Below are 20,722 nucleotides of genomic sequence, written 5' to 3' on the forward strand. Positions count from 1 at the left end.
AAATTATTCAATCGTTTCGCGTTGCAACGCTTTATAATTTTTAGCCGGATTTTTTTCGAAAAAATCTCCGCTTATAGATTGATGTTGTCGGGCGGGCGGGGGGGCGGGGCGGGGGGGCGGGCGGGCGGGCGGCGTGCTCGAAAATGTTAAAGTTCTTATTTCATGGTATAACTTTGGTATGCTTGGACCTAGAGTCTTCAAACTTGACATGAAGGTTGGCCAGGATTAACAGATGACCACTGGTCATTTCAAGGTCATTCATTTGAAGGTCAAGGTCACTGTGACCTTCAATATAAAAAATGTTAAAGTTGTTATAACTTTGGTATGCTTGGACCTAGAGTCTTGAAACTTGACATGAAGGTTGGCCATAACTAGTTAGTAACCACTGGTCATTTCAAGGTCATTCATTTGAAGGTCAAGGTCACTGTGACCTTGAATGTAAAAATGTTAAAGTTCTTATTTCATGGTATAACTTTGGTATGCTTGGACCTAGAGTCTTCAAACTTGACATGAAGGTTGGCCAGGATTAACAGATGACCACTGGTCATTTCAAGGTCATTCATTTGAAGGTGAAGGTCACTGTGACCTTCAATATAAAAATGTTAAAGTTGTTATAACTTTGGTATGCTTGGACCTAGAGTCTTGAAACTTGACATGAAGGTTGGCCAGAACTAGTAAGTAACCACTGGACATTTCAAGGTCATTCATTTGAAGGTCAAGGTCACTGTGACCTTGAATGTAAAAATGTTAAAGTTGTTATAACTTTGGTATGCTTGGACCTAGAGTCTTGAAACTTGACATGAAGGTTGGCCAGAACTAGTAAGTAACCACTGGACATTTCAAGGTCATTCATTTGAAGGTCAAGGTCACTGTGACCTTGAATGTAAAAATGTTAAAGTTCTTATTTCATGTTATAACTTTGGTATGCTTGTACCTAGAGTCTTCAAACTTGAAATAAAGATTGGCCAGTACTAGAAGATGACCACTGGTCATTTCAATGTCATTCATTTGAAGGTCAAGGTCACTGTGACCTTAAATGTTAAAATGTTAAAATTGTTATAACTTTGGTATGCTTGGACATAGAGTCTTCAAACTTGACATGAAGGTTTGCAAGCACACTTAGATGACCACTGGTCATTTCAAGGTCATTCATTCTAAGGTCAAGGTCACTGTGACCTTGAATGTAAAAATGTTAAAGTTCTTATAACTTTGGTAGGTAAAAATGTTAAAGTTCTTATTCCATGTTATAACTTTGGTATGCTTGTACCTAGAGTCTTCAAACTTGACATAAAGGTTGGCCAGTACTAGAAGATCACCACTGCTCATTTCAATGTCATTCATTTGAAGGTCAAGGTCACTGTGACCTTCAATGTTAAAATGTTAAAATTGTTATAACTTTGGTATGCTTGGACCTAGAATCTCAAACTTGACGTAAAGGTTTGCAAGCACACTTAGATGACCACTGGTCATTTCAAGGTCATTCATTTGAAGGTCGAGGTCACTGTGACCTTGGATGTAAATATGTTAAAGTTGTTAATACTTTGGTATGCTTAGACCTAGAGTCTTCAAACTTGATATGAAGGTTGGCCAGAACTAGTAGATGACCACTGGTCATTTTAAGGTCAAGGTCACCGTGACCTTGAATGTAAAAATGTTAAAAAATAAAAAAATTGAGATCAAACTTTCCTAATTGTCAATTCAAGTTCATATTTGTGACCTTAAATGTTATTGTTGTTCATGTATATGCATGCATTCAAAACATAACACAAGGTTTGCTCATGCCTTGAAAAGTACTTACATTTCATTTTGACCTTTGAACAATATTTCAGTAATTTAAGTATTGCATTGACAAAAACACGAAAGGTACTTTCCTGTCATTTAAATCAAAAATCCGGCTTCAATGCGGTCATCTCCGACCGCGGAACTCTTGTTAGGTTTTAAAATCGTCAAAAGATGCATATAATGGCTATATTAGAGCATGGTTAATGTTCAGTATTACTGTTTCCTCACAAATATCATAACTAAAACGAAAACTTACGAATCTGAAACAACTTTTTTCAATTTTGTCAATTTACCAAAGCGTGAAAAGATCCCTTTAATTGCATTAATTTTCATTAATTGCTATTTAGGACAAGGCCCCAATGAAATGCCATATTAGAAATTCAGATAATTATGTTTTGCTGTTGAAAACCTTCACATCCAATCAAGAGGCATATATGTAGTGTATTATGCATTGTATTATAAAAATGTGTTACAAGTTCATATCCTCCAATCTAGTGTTGTTGTTTTCAGGAGAGCACCAGCATTAATATCGAGTTGGCCAAGCAACAGCACCAGTCTGGCCTGCAGGAGCCCCAATACAGAACCATCCTTTCCCTCCCCTGATCCCTAGCTCCTCCCACTGGACCTCCGGCCTCAAAGGGTCAGCATCGTTACACAAGTCTGTGCAATAAATCCTCAGCACGTCAAGTTTTCACGCGCTGTTATGAACAACCGAAATGTCTGTGTCGAGATTTCCCCAAGCAAGCCCGAGTAGTTTTGTTTAGCTCTAGTGCCAGAGTGGGATGAGTGTTACCGAAGCGAGACGATATAGCAGCACTTATGGTAACGCTAACAGTGAACGCAAACAGTTAGTTCTCGCTGTGGACATCACGAAGAATCTCACGAAGAATTAAACGTTGAATAATTTGTTTAATTCTTTATAAGACAGCTATATATTCAGCAAGGAACGAGAGAAAAAAAGGAACAATTGAAATGATTCATTCAGAAGTATATCTGCTGTAGATAGTTAGGACAGTAGTAGCGTTACAGACTGTCCTCAGCGCACAATATATTCATGTGGTGCACCACAGACGCAAATTCACCCCATTATTGAAAACAAGTTGCTAAAAGTAAACACGTCCGGTTTTGCACTCTGAGCCCAAAGGGCATTGCATTGAATTGAGACTAAAGAAGGCTAAAAAACATGACACCAGTTTTGTTGTATGCTCCAGTACACCCTTCGACTCTCAGCCCGAAGTTAATCAGAACTCAAACTCGGCCCTTAACAATATCCGCGAGGCCAGCATATCAGCTCAGCTTCTGAGCTTCAGGTGAGACCTTACAGTGTTAGTAACTTTGTCAAAGATTGGGCTTAAATTCAGCCCCATTCCTCAAAAAGTCTAATTTTTTATGCCCCCTTTCGAAGAAGAGGGGGTATATTGCTTTGCACATGTCGGTCTGTTGGTCGGTCTGTCGGTCGGTCCATCCACCAGGTGGTTTGTGGATGATAACTCAAGAACGCTTGGGCCTAGGATCATAAAACTTCATAGGTACATTGATCATGACTCGCAGATGACCCCTATTGATTTTGAGGTCACTAGGTGAAAGGTCAAGGTCACCGTGACCCGAAATAGTTAAATGGTTTCCGGATGATAACTCAAGAACGCTTAGGCCTAGGATCTCGAAACTTGATAGGTAGATTGATCATGACTCGCAGATGACCCCTATTGATTTTCAGGTCACTAGGTCAAAGGTCAAGGTCACAGTGACCCGAAATAGTTAAATGGTTTCCGGATGATAACTCAAGAACGCTTATGCCTAGGATCATGAAACTTGATAGGTAGATTGATCATGACTCGCAGTTGAACCCTATTGATTTTGAGGTCACTATATCAAAGGTCAAGGTCACAGTGACCCGAAATAGTTAAATGGTTTCCGGATAATAACTCAAGAACGCTTATGCCTAGGATCATGAAACTTGATAGGTACATTGATCATGACTTGCAGATGACCCCTATTGATTTTCAGGTCACTAAGTCAAAGGTCAAGGTCATGGTGACCTGAAATAGTAAAATGCTTTCCAGATGATAACTCAAGAACGCTTATGCTTAGGATCATGAAACTTCATAGGTACATTAATCATTACTCACAGATGACCCCTATCGATTTTGAGGTCACTAGGTCAAAGGTCAAGGTCACCGTGACCCGAAATAGTAAAATGGTGTCCAGATGATAACTGAAGAACGCTTATTCCTAGGATCATGAAACTTGATAGGTAGATTGATCATGACTCGCAGATGACCCCTATGGATTTTAAGGTCACTAGGTCAAAGGTCAAGATCATGGTGACCTGAACTAGTAAAATGGTTTCCGGATGATAAATCAAGAACGCTTATGCCTAGGATCATGAAACTTCATAGGTACACTATTCATGACTGGCAGATGACCCCTATTGATTTTCAGGTCACTAGGTCAAAGGTCAAGGGCACAGTGACAAAAAACATATTCACACAATGGCTGTCACTCCAACGGATAGCCCATATGGGGGGCATGCATGTTTTACACACAGCCCTTGTTTTATAAATATTTACTGGTTAAAATTTACAATGCATTATTTGCCAAAAAAAGTGTTTGATAGGTTGCAACAATGAGTTACTTGCCTTATTAAGCTGTATAAGTTGAAACTTAGTACAATCAAAATACAAATCAAAAATTATAAATTGTTAAGTATTTGTGTTCACGTATAACTGATTATGATTTTTATTTAAATTAGAAACCGGATGTTTGCAAAGACAATATCACTATACTGCTTTTATATCCTTATGCACACACTTTCAACGCCAGTGACTAAACTTTACATCTAAGGTCTGTGTTACAAAAACAATTGCATAAAATGTAGACATTAACTAGTATCGATTCAATATCACGTACATATAAAAAATTTAACCAGAATTGGCTATTATTACTAGTATAATGGCCCCTGGTAGCAAGACAGAATATCATATACTTAATTCACCATAGACTTTCATCTGTTTTTGCATTTCTGTCTAATCCATAGGCAAAACGTGTGTGATCAAGTACTCATATACTTACAGTATTGTGTCTTATGACTTGTTGTATTGTCTATTGCAAGTTGATTAGTCTCGCGTAATAAGATGTGCACATTTAAATATGTACAGTCTCATATTTTAAGTTGTTCAGTGTCATGTTAAAAGTTGTATTGTTTTACAGTTAAAGTTGCCGAGTATCAAATTAAAAATTATGTAGTCTTTCATTATAAGTTGTTACCGGTAGGCTTATTTGGGCAGACACTTAGTGCACAATTTATAAAGCCCTGTTTTCTCGGTATGAGGCTCAAAGTAAATCCTCCTACAGTCTGTTACAGAGTTGTACAAGATGAAACCAGGTGAGCCTTGTTATGGGAAAAGGGTGCTTAATGCATGTTATGTACCATCCACAGATTAGCCTGTGCAGTGTGCACTCAGAATCATCAGGGATAATGCTTTCCATTTTTGAGGAAATTTTCGCTTTAAAGAAATTATTTCTAAACAAAAATCATGTCTTGGTGGAAAGTGTTATCTCAAGTTAGCCTGTGTGGACTGCACAGGCTAATGTGGTACTATACATATTCATTAAGCCCAGTTGTCCGGAATATGGCTCAAGTTTAGTCTGCCTCCAGTCTGTTGGTATTTGTAAATTCTGATTAGATCAAATATGGTATAAAAACCACTATGATTAAAAACTGGTAATTGAGACATCAGTGTACATATCAATGCAAATTTAACATACATATTAAGCAAGTCTAATAGTAGCTCACAATATCCCAATTTAACATAGTTTGCCATTTTTAAAGAGTTGGCTACTCATTTTTTCACAAAATTAAAAATTTTGAGCCGTATTTTGTTCACAGAATATCATATCAAACACAGTTAATGTTTAAAATAACTTGGACAAAATATTGTTTTGTTATTGGTAACTGAAAATATAGATTTATGGGCGTCATCAAAGTACAGGCAAACTAGTATTGTAATATGATAGTTATTAAGGGCAAATGGCCTGTAACATAATTTTTACTCCATTGTGTATGTGAAAAAAAAGCCTTTTCTTTCCATCTTTATAAAGTACACGTAATAGGCACTTATATGCAAGTGGACTAATAAAATGACAATCTCCACGCAGAGTTGTCGTTCTTTGCTCTCACATACAACTCTGCGAAAGGCTCAGCACGCCATTTTGTCTATAAAATAGCTAAAACCGAACAAACGCATTCAATGTATATTTGATTGGATATTTAAGATCGCATGCATTAAATTAAGAAATATGACTTTAAAATGTTCGATAAATCGTGCAAATACTTGCGAGTTTTAATGCAACTCTTTGGAACTATTTTATTGCCCATTTACGCAGATGGAATCATTGCACGCACTTTACATATGTAAATAATTGAACATAATGTTTATTGAGTGACGTTAGGAATTGCTTCGACGTGTGTATGTATGTTGGTTTCTTAACATCAAAAAACCATATCAATTTTATAAGAATGAATTAAGACTGATATAAGTTATCATGGTATGAGATGGTTTTCTTAAATGCATTGAATGCAATGTAACCGTCGGGCAAAATATTGTTTAGTATACTGTAACCTTAATGATAAACGCTTGGTATGATCATGACATGAATGAGACGCTTTCATAACAATAGTCCGTTCTGAGCCCAACACAGAGGTGAATGTAATGTAACCGTCGTGCAAGAGATTGATAAAATGAGCACTGAAACTGAACATTTCAACACAAACGCATGTCAAAGAATATAATTATGCCCCCCTTCGAAGAAGAGGGGGTATATTGCTTTGCACATGTCGGTCGGTCGGTCGGTCCGTCCACCATGTGGTTTCCGGATGATAACTCAAGAACGCTTGGGCCTAGGATCATGAAACTTCATAGGTAGATTGATCATGACTTGCAGATGACCACTATTGATTTTTAGGTCACTAGGTCAAAGGTCAAGGTCACGGTGACCCGAAATATTAAAATGGTTTCCGGATGATAACTCAAGAACGCATATGCCTAGGATCATGACACTTCATAGGTAGATTGATATGACTCGCAGATGACCCCTATTGATTTTGAGGTCACTAGGTCAAAGGTCTAGGTCATGGTGACCTGAAATAGTAAAATGGTTTCCGGATGATAACTCAAGAACGCATACGTCTAGGATCATGAAACTTAATCGTTAGATAGATCATGACTTGCAGATGACCCCTTTTCATTTTGAGGTCACTAGGTCAAGGTCACGGTGACCCGAAATAGTAAAATGGTTTCCGGATGATAACTCAAGAACACATACGCCTAGGATCATGAAACTTCATAGGTAGATTGATCATGACTCGCAGATGACCCCTATTGATTTTGAGGTCATTAGGTCAAAGGTCACGGTGACCCGAAATAGTAAAATGATTTTCGGATGATAACTCAAGAACGCTTTTGCCTAGGATCATGACACTTCATAGGTAGATTGATCGTGACTCGCAGATGACCCCTATTGTTTTTCATGTCACCAGGTCAAAGGTCAAGGTCACAGTGACAAATCGTATTCACACAATGGCTGCCACTACAACGGACAGCCCATATGGGGGGCATGCATGTTTTACAAACAGCCCTTGTCCTCATTGGTGTGGTACAAATACTTTTTTCAATTTGGCAAAAAAATTGCTGGTGTATAACTAATTTACTAGTTCAAAAGACTTCATATTGGTTTTCTCAATGTTACAGCAACTGCTAAGCACAGAAGACAAAGGAGTAGTGAAAGGCTCAGCCAAATCAAAGTCCAGCAATGTGAGGGTGACACAGCCTTTCCATGTCCTGGTATTGCAACATGAAGGACATTTTAGCTGAAACTAACAAGGGAGAGAACTGTAGATCTGCACCAGCAGTGAGTTGTTGCCCTTAAGTTGTTTAATGTTTTATTTATTTTTATTATGTCTTACAACTTACATGTTGATTGACTTTAAAACTGTTTTCTAGTGTGAATTTAAACAGATTTTAACCATTAAAGATCTGTAAAGGCATGGTAAAATAATATGTTTGTGTTTTTTTTTGCAATGTTGGTGAGACATTAATATTATTATTAAATATTAATATTGTTGCCTCCCGTTTATTGAAACATATATTAACAATAAAACATATCTAATGGCATTTTGAAAGTAATGTGATTAATAGAATAAGTACAATTAAAAAATATTAAATTTTTAACCAGATGGTTTTCCTGCTTTTTGTTATGCAGCAAAAAATTGGCTAATAGATAAATAAGCTGTGATGTGGAAAAATGGGGCCTTATGCATGTGCTTAAATTGTTGTCACAGATTAGCCTGTGCAGCCCACACAGGCTAATCATGGACAACACTTTCCTCTTAAAGATATTTTTCATTAAACAAATAATCCTCTTTATGAAAATCCAGTCTAGTCAGAAATGACCCGCCCTTATTAGCTTGTGTGAATTTCACATGCTAATCTGGGACGACACTTTCTAACATTAGTGATCCGCATATTGGCTTATGAAAATACATCTCTGAAAATGGAGTAAAGATAATAGATATAAATTTACAGATAAGTATAGCATTAGCCAATACTTTTCTTGTTGTAATACAAAATGACTTAACTGTATTTATGTTCATGCTATTAAGGACAAGGAACCAATAAAATGCCAGATTAGAAATTCATATTGTTGAAAACCTTCACAACCTGTCAAGAGGCATAGTTTGTTATAGATTATAATATAATTTGTTACAAGTTCCTATCACCCACTGTGTTATTTTTGTTTTCAGCAGAGCACCAGCATTGATATCAAGTTGGCCCAGCAACCGCACGAGCCCTACCTGCAGGAGCCCCAGTCCAGAACGACCCTTCCCCTCCCCTGACTTCTAACTCATCCCCCTTGACCTCCTGACTCAAAAAGTCAGCATGATTGAATAACTCTGTTCTGCAGGAAATTCTGAGCATGATTCTATTCTGAACAAACGCAATGCCCATGTCACGTTTTCCAAACATAAGCCTGGGTAGTTTTGTTAAGCTAGAGTTCCCTGTGGGCCTGAGAGGGACAAGTGTTACTGACACGAAAAGTAATAGCAGTAGTTATGGTAACGCCAACAGTCAGTTGTTGCTGTTGGACATCACAACAAATATCATGAAAAATAAAACGTTCAATAACTTGTTCCAATCTTTATGGGACAAACAGAAATTGAACGGGAGAAAATCAAGGAACAATAAAAGCGTAAGCTTTCCTAGTGGGATACTTCTGCTGTTAATAGTTTGGACGACTGTAGGGTTACGGACTGCCCCAGATTGTCCTCTCAGCGGCCAAAATATCATAATAGAACGGACTTTTGGCAATGTTACTGACAAACAAAGGGAGTAATGACTTGGTTGTGAATACCCAGAGCACTAGACATCCATGCTGACAAAGAAAGGCAGTAATGACTTGGTTGTGAACACCTCCAGCACGATACATCCATGCTGACAAAGAAAGGCAGTAATGACTTGGTTGTGAACACCCAGAGCACAATACATCCATGCTGATACAGAAAGGCAGTAATGACTTGGTTGTGAACACCCAGAGCACAATACATCCGTGCTGATACAGAAAGGCAGTAATGACTAAGCTGTGAACATCCAGAGCACGATACATCCATGCTAACACAGAAAGGCAGTAATGACTATGCTGTGAACACCCAGAACATAATACATCCAGGCTGACACAGAAAGGCAGTAATGACTTGGTTGTGAACACCCAGAGCACAATACATCCATGCTGATACAGAAAGGCAGTAATGACTAAGCTGTGAACACCTAGAGCACGATACATCCATGCTAACACAGAAAGGCAGTAATGACTATGCTGTGAACACCCAGAACATATTACATCCAGACTGACACAGAAAGGCAGTAATGACTTGGTTGTGAACACCCAGAGGAAGATATATCCATGCTGACACAGAAAGGAAGTAAAGACTATGCTGTGAACATCCAGAGCAAGATATATCCATGCTGAAACAGAAAGGCAGTAATGACTATGCTGTGAACACCCAGAGCATAATACATACATGCTGACACACAAAGGCAGTAATGACTTGGTTGTGAATACCCAGAGCACAATACATCCATGCTGACACAGAAAGGCAGTAATGACTTGGCTGTGAACACAGAACACGTTACACCCATGCTGACACAGACAGGCGGTAATGACTTGGCTGTGAACACAGAACACGATACACCCATGCTGACACAGAAAGGCAGTAATGACTTTGCTGTGAACTCAGAGCACAATACATCCATGCTTACACATAGAGGCAGTAATGACTTGGCTGTGAACACAGAGCTTAATACATCCATGCTGACACAGAAAGGCAGTAAAGACTTGGTTGTAAACACCCAGAGCACAATACATCCATGATGACACAGAAAGGCAGTAAAGACTTGGTTGTTTAAACACCCACAGCACATTACACATATGATGACACAGAAAGGCAGTAAAGACTTTGTTGTATACACTGAGAGATCCATACATCCATGGGGTGTGCCACAGACTCAAATTACGCCCACTATTGTGAACAAGGTGCTTAAAGTGAACATGTCTGGTTTCTGTTTTCTGTTTTGTTATGAGCACTTAGCACTCCGAGCCAAAAAGGCCTCACATTGAATTGAGAAGGCTTTGAAAATGACAGCAGTTTTCTTGTGTGGTCCAGTACGCCCTTCGACTCGCAACCTGAAGAAAGCAGAACTCAAACTCGCCTCTTAGCAATATCAACAAGGCCAGCATGTCATCTCAGCTCCTTGAGCTTCAGGTGAGACCTTACTGTGTTTATTATTTTTTTGAGATTGGGGCCGAAATTCAGCCCCATTCTTATCTCAAAAAGTCTATATCCATAATTACTGGCTTAAGTTCTCAATTCATGGTTTCCCAGTAGAAAAAAAATGTTTTGATAGGTTGCAACATTGAGTTAATCAGAACTCAAATTCAGCCTTTGGCAATATCACCGAGGCCAGCATATCAGCTCAGCTTCTTGAGCTTCAGGTGAGATCATACAGTGTTATTCATTTTGTCGAAATTGTGGCCAAAATTGAGTCCCATTCCTAATCTTAAACAGTTTATTTTTTCCATAATTACTGGCTAAAGTTCTCAATTCAAGGTTTGACCCCAAACAATGTTTTAATAGGTTACAAATTGAGTTTGTTTCCTTATGCAGCTGTATAAGTTGAACCTTAGCACAATTTATCTTGATAACACTTATTCTCATTTTTAACCAGGTTTTTAACCAGGTTTTCCGAAGGAAAAAACTGGTTATTAGATTGGCGAATGCGGGCGGGCTGGCTGGCTGGCTGGCGGGCGGGCGGAACAAGCTTGTCCGGGCCATAACTTTGTTGTTCATTGTGAGATTTTAAAATCATTTGGCACATTTGTTAACCATCATTAGACGGTGTGTCGCGCGAAAAAATAACGTCAATATCTCCAAGGTCAAGGTCACACTTTGAGTTCAAAGGTAAAAAATAGCCATAAATGAGCTTGTCTGGGCTATAACTATGTCATTCATTATGAGATTTTAAAATCATTTGGCACATTTGTTCACCATCATGGGACGGTGTGTCGCACGAAAGAATCACGTCAATATCTCCAATGTCAAGGTCGCCACGACTAAAAATAGATTTATTTTAAAACAAACTTACAAAGGGGGTTAATTTTGTTTGTTCATTTCAAAAGTTCAGTTTGAGTTGTCTCCCTTTATCAGATTTTTTTTCACAATGAAAACCTGGTTTTGTGACAATTTTGTCCCTTGTTTAAATTATGTTTAGCAAAAACTACAACCATTTTCCCAATTAAATTCAAAACACTATGATTTTTTAGCTCATCCATTTTTTGAAAAAAAATTATGAGCTATTGTCATCACCTTGGCGTCGGCGTTGGCGTCGGCGTTCGGTTAAGTTTTGCGTTTAGGTCCACTTTTCTCAGAAAGTATCAATGCTATTGCATTCAAACTTGGTACACTTACTTACTATCATGAGGGGACTAGGCAGGCAAAATTAGATAACTCTGGCGTGCATTTTGGACAGAATTATGTGCCCTTTTTATACTTAAAAAATTGAAAATTTTGGTTAAGTTTTGTGTTTAGGTCAATTTTATTCCTTAAGTATCAAAGCTATTGCTTTTATACTTGCAACACTTATGAAAAAAATATATGAAAAAAATGCGCATGTGCAATTCTGCATCAGGCTTCGTTAAAACGTGTTCGAAAATTATGCCCCCTGCCCTTCGAACATTGAATTATTGTAACATGATCATTGTACCCTACTTGCTACATATCGTACGGACGAACGAACACAGACAGGAAGAAAAACATACGCGACTAATTTCCCTTGGTAAGCTGGTTTACCAGTTCTAACTGCACTGATGTCCTACTTGATTTGGAGGTATGGGAAGAATTTCCCGAGAACCAACCCCCGGGAGAAAGTTTCGTCCCTACTAAGACGGGTTATGGCAGTTTGTAGAGTGCTTGGCACCAAATATGAGAGTCGCGAGTCGGTTCCTCGGTCCGGTCTCAGGTCACATTACTATTGCGCGGGCTGGTTATTCAAACCTTTCTACGGCCATCCTCCCCATACCTCTCATTGAAATAAGGCAGCTATTAGTTTAAAACCATGTTTTTAGCTCGATCGCATAGAAAGTCTTAGGCTTATATGAAACGCTCTTGAGTCCGTTGCCTGCGCCTAGCCAGTACTTGCTGTCTATGGGTGAGAACTTAACAACGCTCAAACAGTGGGGATCAAACCCGTGACCTCCCGATCGCTAGGCGGACACAATATCCTTTGCGACACAGCGATCTTTAAACGCCAAGGCCGTTGCTTCTGGCCAATGTATGTTCAGTTAGAACTGCTAAACCAACAAACCAAGGTAAGTGAGAGTTGGTAAAGTGAGCGCCTTGACGTGAATGCATATCGTGGAAAACAGAGAAATCAGTGAAACATCTAACAACAAACAAACAAACAAAACTGTGACACGTTCGGTTTGATGAGCCGTGCTCTGTGAACACGGGGATCAATGCATGTGCGTAAAGTGTTGTCCCAGAACAGCCTGTGCAGTCCGCATAGGCTAATCAGGGACGACATTTCGCTTTCATGATATTTTCGTTTCAAGAAAGTCAAAATTTTGCGGAAAGTGTCGTCAATGATAAGCCTATGCGAACAGCACAGGCTAATCTGGGACGGCACTTTACGCACATGCATTAAACCGCTTTTTCACGGAGCACAGTCCATATGTATGAGTGTATAAAGCATATTAACATATTTAATTTAATTAAATTTTATTTTATTTCATTGATCACATAAGTAATTAAAATAGGTAAACACAATTTATGACTGTCTACGTATTTAAACCATCTGTTCACAGCATTGATGAATGGTTGTTTATGTTTAATGTTTACGATGATTTTAATGTCTGGTCGTGTCAATTATAAACATGCATTGATGCTACTTCTTTTGAATGGATCAGAGATTATCATAATAAGTTTAACCATTAATACACTTTCTATTGCAGTTATTGATTTTCACTTTGAGTGTAAGAAAGCTCCACATTGCTTGTATACGGGAGGCGGAAAACTACAACGGGCGAGGCATGGTATGGTATTACGCAAGGGGGGGGGGGGGGGTAAGAGGGTTAGGGTTAGGGTTTGGGTTAGTGTTAGGGGTCGGGTTAGGGTTGGGGTTAGCCTAAACCCAACCCTAACCCTAACCCGACCCCTAACCCTAACCCTAACCCTTTTTTGAGGTTATCACCCCTGACCATGCCTCGCCCGTTGTAGTTTTCCGCCTCCCCTTGTATACAGCATCTATTTGAAAATGAATCAGGTTTTATTCTATGAAATATGAGCGATTTTTAAATGAAAGGTTTAAAGACGTGCGTCAAACGTAAACAAGGAGAAATTAACAAGTTTATGGATGATAGAGTGATGTGGGCTTTTCTTATTGATTGATTTTAATTAAATTCTAATATGATTAAAATGCACCGCTGTATAAGTTGTAATAATTTTGACGTTCAACATTAAATAACGTATTATTAAACAGTTACATTTTATTTCGCAAATACGCATCTACGTTTATTTTTTTAAATCATCTACGTCTAATGTTTTAAGTCATCGACGTCTAATGTTATAAACTGATTTTCTACATGCGTTGCAATATAGTAGAGAAGTAAACGAGCTTTATACCAAGAAAGATACAGGACTTTTAATTACATAACTTTTATCAATTGATAAACAACGTATCCATCAAATGGAATTATTTCACGAGCAAAGGAACATTCGATAGAGTAATAAGACTTTAAGGGAACAAATATTATAAGGGGGGAGGGACTTAAAGGATTTGTAAACAAGTTCAAAGAACCTAAACATGCAGGATTTGGAAAGAAGAAGGTTTTTCGGTAGTGTTTTCATTCTGACGACAATTTTATGTGCATGTAATAAGTATAAATTGATATTGTGACGTCAAATTTCATCATTATCATCAACAACACCACCTTAATAATGACATTAATATAGTAATTGTATCGGTACCACTTCCATCATCTTGACAAACACCGACGACATCATCAGCAAACAAATTTTCTTTTAGAACAACAACAACAGCAACAAAAAGAACTACTTTTACATGAAATATCAAAAACAACAACTACTACTACTACTACTACTGCTTCTTTAATTAGGAATAGCTTGTATTCAATGTAAATTGTTTTTATTTGAATTTAAAAACAAATAACTGTGATGATGATGATGATGATGATGATGATGATGATGATGATGATGATGATGATGATGATGGTCATCATCATTTTTACTTTAACTTCCATTATTATTAATTTATGATATAAATTAAGTTGCTGTTGTTCCTGTAACTAAGTGACTACTTCTGTACTCCAACAACTATTGATACAACTTTTATTATTTGTTTATCAAAGCGCTGCGAGGTTTAAAAGCACTAAGTTTTCTCATTCACAGAAGGATGTGGCGACATGAGGACATATAACCCCGGAGCGCACATTGCCAATACCGGAACTGGTATCGGTAGGTCGTTTTAGACATATTTTCCTCCGTTTTATCGTTATTGCTATATATGCAAAGTGAACTCAATGTAATTGATAACATACACGTAAACGGTCATTGATGCCAAACACGTAAACGGTCATTGATAACAAACACGTAAATTAACACATAATTTTTTATCTGAACTCTTTCCACTTTTAGGGCTGACATTTTTTATTGGGTCTTCCAAGTCGCCTTGCTGCGGAACGCTCAACAACTGGAAATTCTTTGTGACGTCAATTTGGGACGTCACGATGCATCTATGGCGGCCGACATCGACATCAAGTTACGAACTTATTGCGCAACAAACATTTACAGGTAACGGAGATCAGACAAACTTAACTTGATTTTATTTAACAAGTTCCACACAAAAGTACAAGCTAATTCTCGGAAGGTTATTAAAAAAAATCCGCATATCTTTACACTGAAATTAAAGAGGGAATAATGACATTCGGCGTTTCGATTATTTTGTTTTACTTTGATTTTTTTCACGAATAGAACAAGTACACTGTTATACACCTACGCCTAACAAATGTTCGTTATAAATTAAAACAATCAGTTGACACAATTTTAGTCACCGATATTCTGATAACATAAACGTCACAGCAAAATATTGAACATCAGACATGTATATTGAGTGTTTGTCAGAAGAGAACGAAGAACGTTCACATGATTTTCTTAATAATTTTCCGGTCCTAATAATGTATTTAAAATGAACAAATTCTCAGCAATAACATAACAATAAATAAAGAACTTCCACATGATATACTTAATAGTTTGTCGTTCTTTATTTTGTATTTTAAATGTACAAATTCGCTTATTTTCAGCCGCCGTCGGACTAAACACTCCTTTGTCGACGGGTACAGTAGAGGTTGAAATCGATGACGTCATAGGGTGGTATGTGTGACATCACTCCATGTTCATGGCCGTTTTTGATTTAAGATTGTTATATTTATATACGATATATTAAACAGTTCATATGTGTGTGAATAAATGAACACTATTTACTTCATACACTTCCGGTTCATAGAAAACATTGTATCCGATGGTCTGCCCTTCCGCGAATGTTAGTGCTGCTATCGCGGTAAAAAGTGAATAGTGTTACCAGTTGACTGTCTTTTGGCCCTATTCCACCACGAAAACAAGCCCAAGATTCGCAACGATTTATCACATTTATTGAATCGGGAAGACTCGTGACAGTCTACGATTCAGTTACGACACTGGTACGATTGAGTTACGACGAATCGTGGGGTTCGGTTGAAGTCTTGCAAATAGGGTCGAGACTTCACTACGATGTGTAAGAATCTTCTGCGACTGTACTACGAACGATGAAGATCGGTCACGACTAAGCTAGGACCTCACCGAACGCACCCATTAATTCGGCGCTAATATCTACTGATATTGATTCTAACACCGCACGCGACTTGTTTTCTATAGACATAGAAGGAAATCAAGTGTGGGTTATTCTGCAATAAATTGTGGGCGGAGCTTTATGTTTCGAAAATAGTTCCGAATAAATAAAGAAAACATTGCAGTAAAATGCACGTGCTAAATCCCGCTATAAAAGAAATGCAATAAATGTAGCATGTATATAAATGTAATGAAACAACAAATTGTATATTTAGTGATAAGTGGCTTGACCACTCCTGCAAAGAATGTTTTTTTTTAAGAAACGTAATTAAGAAAACATTTATAGCATGTCAGCTTTTCAAAAGAATTAATACACGTGTGTTCATTTTGTTTCTATTAGTGTTGTTCACAATGAAAGTGATGTAATTTGCAAAATATTTATGATTGAAAACGACGTCATATGTTTGTACAATTCAATGACGTCACTAAATAGTGAACTTTGTACTAAGAGGGGCAGAGTATTGAAAAATATACTTCACGTCCAAAAGCTTGAACCAAATCAATCCGAATCGTGTTAGAATATGAATAATATTTTTATATGATGGCTTGTTGTCGAATAACCGACAGTAAGGAGTATAGATTCGTGTTATCAAAGCACTCGTGCTCCGCATTCGTGATTTAATTCCTACGCATCTATACTCCTTACTGTGGGTTATTCGACAAAAAAACATGATAGAAAAATAATAATTTTTAATCATTCTTTACAAAATCGTAACTGTTTCGTAACTAAATCGCGAGAATCTTAGCGGGCTCGCAAATCACTCGGGGTGAACTCTTGAGAGTCTTGACAAAGTCGTAACTGATTCGTAGACAGATCACGTGATCACCGATTTCCCGATTGAGTCACGAATTACCTACGATTCTATCACGACGCCCAAGAACGCACTACGACGCTGTTACGAGTCAACTGCGATTAAATTCTGTCTTGGTCAAATTTTAAACACGTTAAAAATCTGGCCACGATTTTTCCGGACCTCACGAGTTGAAGGAATAACTTACGATCGGCCCGCGACTAACTACGAATGAGTTGGGACCTTCGCCGATTGAGCTAAGAATGTCCCCGTCCTCAAAATATTGGAAATCGGGACAAATCGTGGAAAATCGGGTCGAAGTGGAATTCCCCTATTTGTTATTGTTACGCAGGTACACATCCGGTGCAGAGCTCATTCCTCCCAGCGTCGCAGCGGGTTCGAGCACCCAGAACCAGGTGCTGGCGGCCCCGGTCGTTGGGACGGAAGTTCCCTGGGCGATGACGCCGGATACTGCCAATACCTACGCCGCCGGAGCGGTTGTGACTGCCAGTAAGTAGCGGTTGTCTATGTATATCGCCAGCGACGTGATTCTCACATATTTACATCGTTTGAAAAAAGGATACGTCTATCAACATTTGGTTTGGTCGTCGCTCACTTTGTCCTTTTTTTAAAGTTCTTTTGGCCATTAATGTGATTTATGTGGTTGTTATGTTTGGTGTGATTGAGTGATTCATATGATTTGATGTGATTGACGTTATAGATATAATCAATACGATTGCTGCGAGTCTGAGTATGTCTTAAAGAAGAAAAAACATACAAAGAAGAAACAAATGAAACAAAAACAAAACCGAAAATAATTTGTATTATCAGTTAATAGTTATTTATTTAATGCTTTCCGGTGGTTTATAGAGAATATCAGTGAATTAAAACTGATAATTTCACTGTTTCAAACAGTGAAAATTATCAGTGAGAATTATCGATAATTTTCATTGTTTACTGTGAAATGACGTCATTTTTTTGACGAAATGACGTCATTATCCCAGCAAAATTCGTTAGTTAAACTCTTGAACAATGTATATACACTGTGAAAAATGCATTAAATAAAAAGAAAATTTGTTGGATTCGGTGGATTATCGACTTTAATTCACTCGTGATCATAGAAAACATATATTTTCACTCGTGGCTGCGCCACTCGTGAAAATATTATTTTCTATGATCACTCGTGAATTAAAATCGATAATCCACCGGATCCAACAAATATCCTCTATTTATTTTATACTTTCCGGTGGTTTATAGAGAAATATCAGTGAATTAAAACTGATAATTTCACTGTTTCAAACAATGAAAATTATCAGTGAAAATTATCGATAATTTTCACTGTTTATGTTAAATGACGTCATTTTTTGGACAAAATGACGTCATTTTCCCAACGTTATTCTTTAGTTAAACTCTTTAACAATGTATATAAACTGTGAAATAAAGCATAAAATAAAAAGAAAATTTGTTGGGTTCGGTGGATTATCGATTTTAATTCACTCGTGATCATATAAAATGTATATTTTCACTTGTGGCTGCGCCACTCGTGAAAATATTATTTTCTATGATCACTCGTGAATTAAAATCGATAATCCACCGAATCCAACAAATATCCTCTATGTTATGAGCTCGCATTTATTTCATTATGCGTATTCAGATGAGGATCCAGTAATCGTGGACGATAGCGTCACAATCAGCGACACTAAGACGTCACAGCCGATATTCACCATTGACGTCACGGATGCGGACACAACCGATCTCGTGGCGGTTACTTCCGGTTTCAGCGTCATGAAGACTGCCGGAAGTTCCCTTTTCTCGGTGGTTAAGACTGCCACGGGATGGACGTCTTGAAACGATTATTTTCAGCAAGGAAATATATGATCAGCCTATGATAGATATGAGCCGGTCTTCGAATATTGTAAACTCATTATTATTCGTGGGACATGAATTTTCTTAATTTCGTGGGACATGAATTTTATTGATTTCGTGGGACATGACTTTTCTTGATTTTTTTTGGGCGTGATTTTATTGATTTCGTGGGACATGAATTTTCTTGATATCGTTGGACATGAATTTTCTTGAGAACGTGGGACATGAATTTTCTTGATTTCAAGAGTTGACCGACAGTGTGTGTTTTTCTTTACCATTTCGGAATGAGGCCGTGTCCCTTTGGATGGGGAAAATTTGCGTCATTTTGCCTAAATTGGGGAATCAGTGTTGTAATTGTATTGCTAAAAGATGCTTCAAAATTGAGAACATAAGTGATTTCAGTATTATATATACTAAGGTTGAGCTCATATGGATGAGAAATGGACAAAATATTGAGATCAATTATTTTCGCAAACCTTCTATTGGGAATTTTTAGCTCCTATTTCGAAAAAAATATACCTTTTTCCATTGGGAATGGGGCCGATTACCAGACTTGATTTTGATTGGAAAAAAAACCCAACAACAACAATGCATTATAATCCATAATTTTGCCAACCACTGATGAACTTTATATTATGGCATTCAAAAACTTGGCTGCTATCTCAAAGGACAAGAAAGAAAAGGTCAATATCACACGTTTGGGTCAAAATAATTCTTTGGGGGCATTTGTTACTTACAGTGACAGCACGTGAACATTACAATGACTTAACTTGTTCAACAGTATTTAACTTCTTCAGGCGTAGCAACTACTTTATGTACATAGTTGTATGCCGTTGTCCTCCAGTACTTAGTTTTCATAGTTCATGTATAGGTACGGCTTTTCAAATAAATAAAAAAATCTAGACGACATTGTCTAGTGAAAAAACCCTGGTTATCTCCATACCTTATTCTTTAACAATATATATCAATTCAAATTTTCAGATGATATTCACAGCGGCGCCTCCTTGAGTGCCGGAAGTTATCCACTGACTATCACTGCCACCGACCGCTGCGGCGACACCGCCATCGGAACAATTACAGTCACCGTTACGAATACAGTAAGTGTAACGTCATCAGTGACCCGTCAGAAATCGCGTGACGTCATACACAACGTGACGTAAAGAACAGTGTGTCGTTAAAGAAAGCTGACGTCGAAACAAGTTGACTTGTGATTTAAGATTAATTTCAGTTATAATCCTGGTCGACGATAATAAGCTAGTCTTATGTGGGTATTTTGTCCAAGCTAATTTTGCTCTAAAAGTAGTGCTAAATTCGGTGCATGCCAGATCTATCAGAGTAAAACATTGTGTGAGCTTACCTTATTTTTTCTTTTTATTTATTGGGGAATATCAGTGAACCATATATGAAATATTAATTCAATTATTGCTTAATATTATTAATGCTTTTTAATGGATAATGCATCGAAAAAAATCTCAGAGATTTAAATATGATAATTACTGTTTTGATGAAAGTGAAAACTTTCGCTCATGTTCACTTTTTACTGTAAAATGACATCGTTTTTAGGTCATTACGTGATTATTTCAGAAAAATCCCTAGTCCCATTTAATTAAAAAATATGTTCATGAATGAGTGAATATATTTATTTTCTATGTCATTACAAGCGGATGTACAAAATTATTGTCTTGTTATTTAATTCTTTTTAACAGTTTATTAACATTTTAAGAGGTTTAAACTTAAAACCTTCGCGGGAATAATACATCCGTCATTTGAT

General features: G+C 37.5%; 2 protein-coding genes across 8 annotated transcripts in view; both read left to right on the top strand.

The window, feature by feature from the left end:
• Nucleotides 1–20,722, top strand: part of LOC127864858 (uncharacterized) — a 322,960-nt gene that overhangs the window by 204,458 nt on the left and 97,780 nt on the right. For 2 of the 7 annotated variants that reach the window (XR_008042316.1, XR_008042318.1), the window contains 2 exons: nucleotides 7,533–7,692; nucleotides 8,585–10,257. The exons of 2 other annotated variants lie outside the window; for them this stretch is intronic. The gene's annotated coding sequence lies outside the window, so the exon portion shown is untranslated. Of the gene's footprint in view, nucleotides 1–2,292; nucleotides 3,093–7,532; nucleotides 7,693–8,584; nucleotides 10,258–20,722 lie in introns of those variants that run through there. 3 more of the 7 variants (XR_008042313.1, XR_008042320.1, XR_008042315.1) reach the window with 3 other exon arrangements.
• On the top strand, nucleotides 15,093–18,960 carry LOC127864863 (uncharacterized). Its single transcript, XM_052404765.1, has 4 exons — nucleotides 15,093–15,202; nucleotides 15,712–15,781; nucleotides 17,438–17,595; nucleotides 18,740–18,960. Exons 1-4 carry the CDS (start codon nucleotides 15,139–15,141, stop codon nucleotides 18,931–18,933), a joined length of 486 nt encoding a protein of 161 aa, XP_052260725.1. The 5' UTR covers nucleotides 15,093–15,138; the 3' UTR covers nucleotides 18,934–18,960.

The sequence above is a fragment of the Dreissena polymorpha genome, chromosome 1 (genome assembly GCF_020536995.1).
Source record: "Dreissena polymorpha isolate Duluth1 chromosome 1, UMN_Dpol_1.0, whole genome shotgun sequence".
NCBI classification, from domain to species: Eukaryota; Metazoa; Mollusca; class Bivalvia; order Myida; family Dreissenidae; genus Dreissena; species Dreissena polymorpha.

Coding starts and splice junctions, on each gene's coding strand:
- LOC127864863 (XM_052404765.1), top strand. CDS start 15,139: ATGCATCTATGGCGGCCGACATCGACATCAAGTTACGAACTTATTGCG. Junction 15,203..15,711: donor TGCGCAACAAACATTTACAG/GTAACGGAGATC, acceptor GCTTATTTTCAG/CCGCCGTCGGACTAAACACT. Junction 15,782..17,437: donor ATCGATGACGTCATAGGGTG/GTATGTGTGACA, acceptor ATTGTTACGCAG/GTACACATCCGGTGCAGAGC.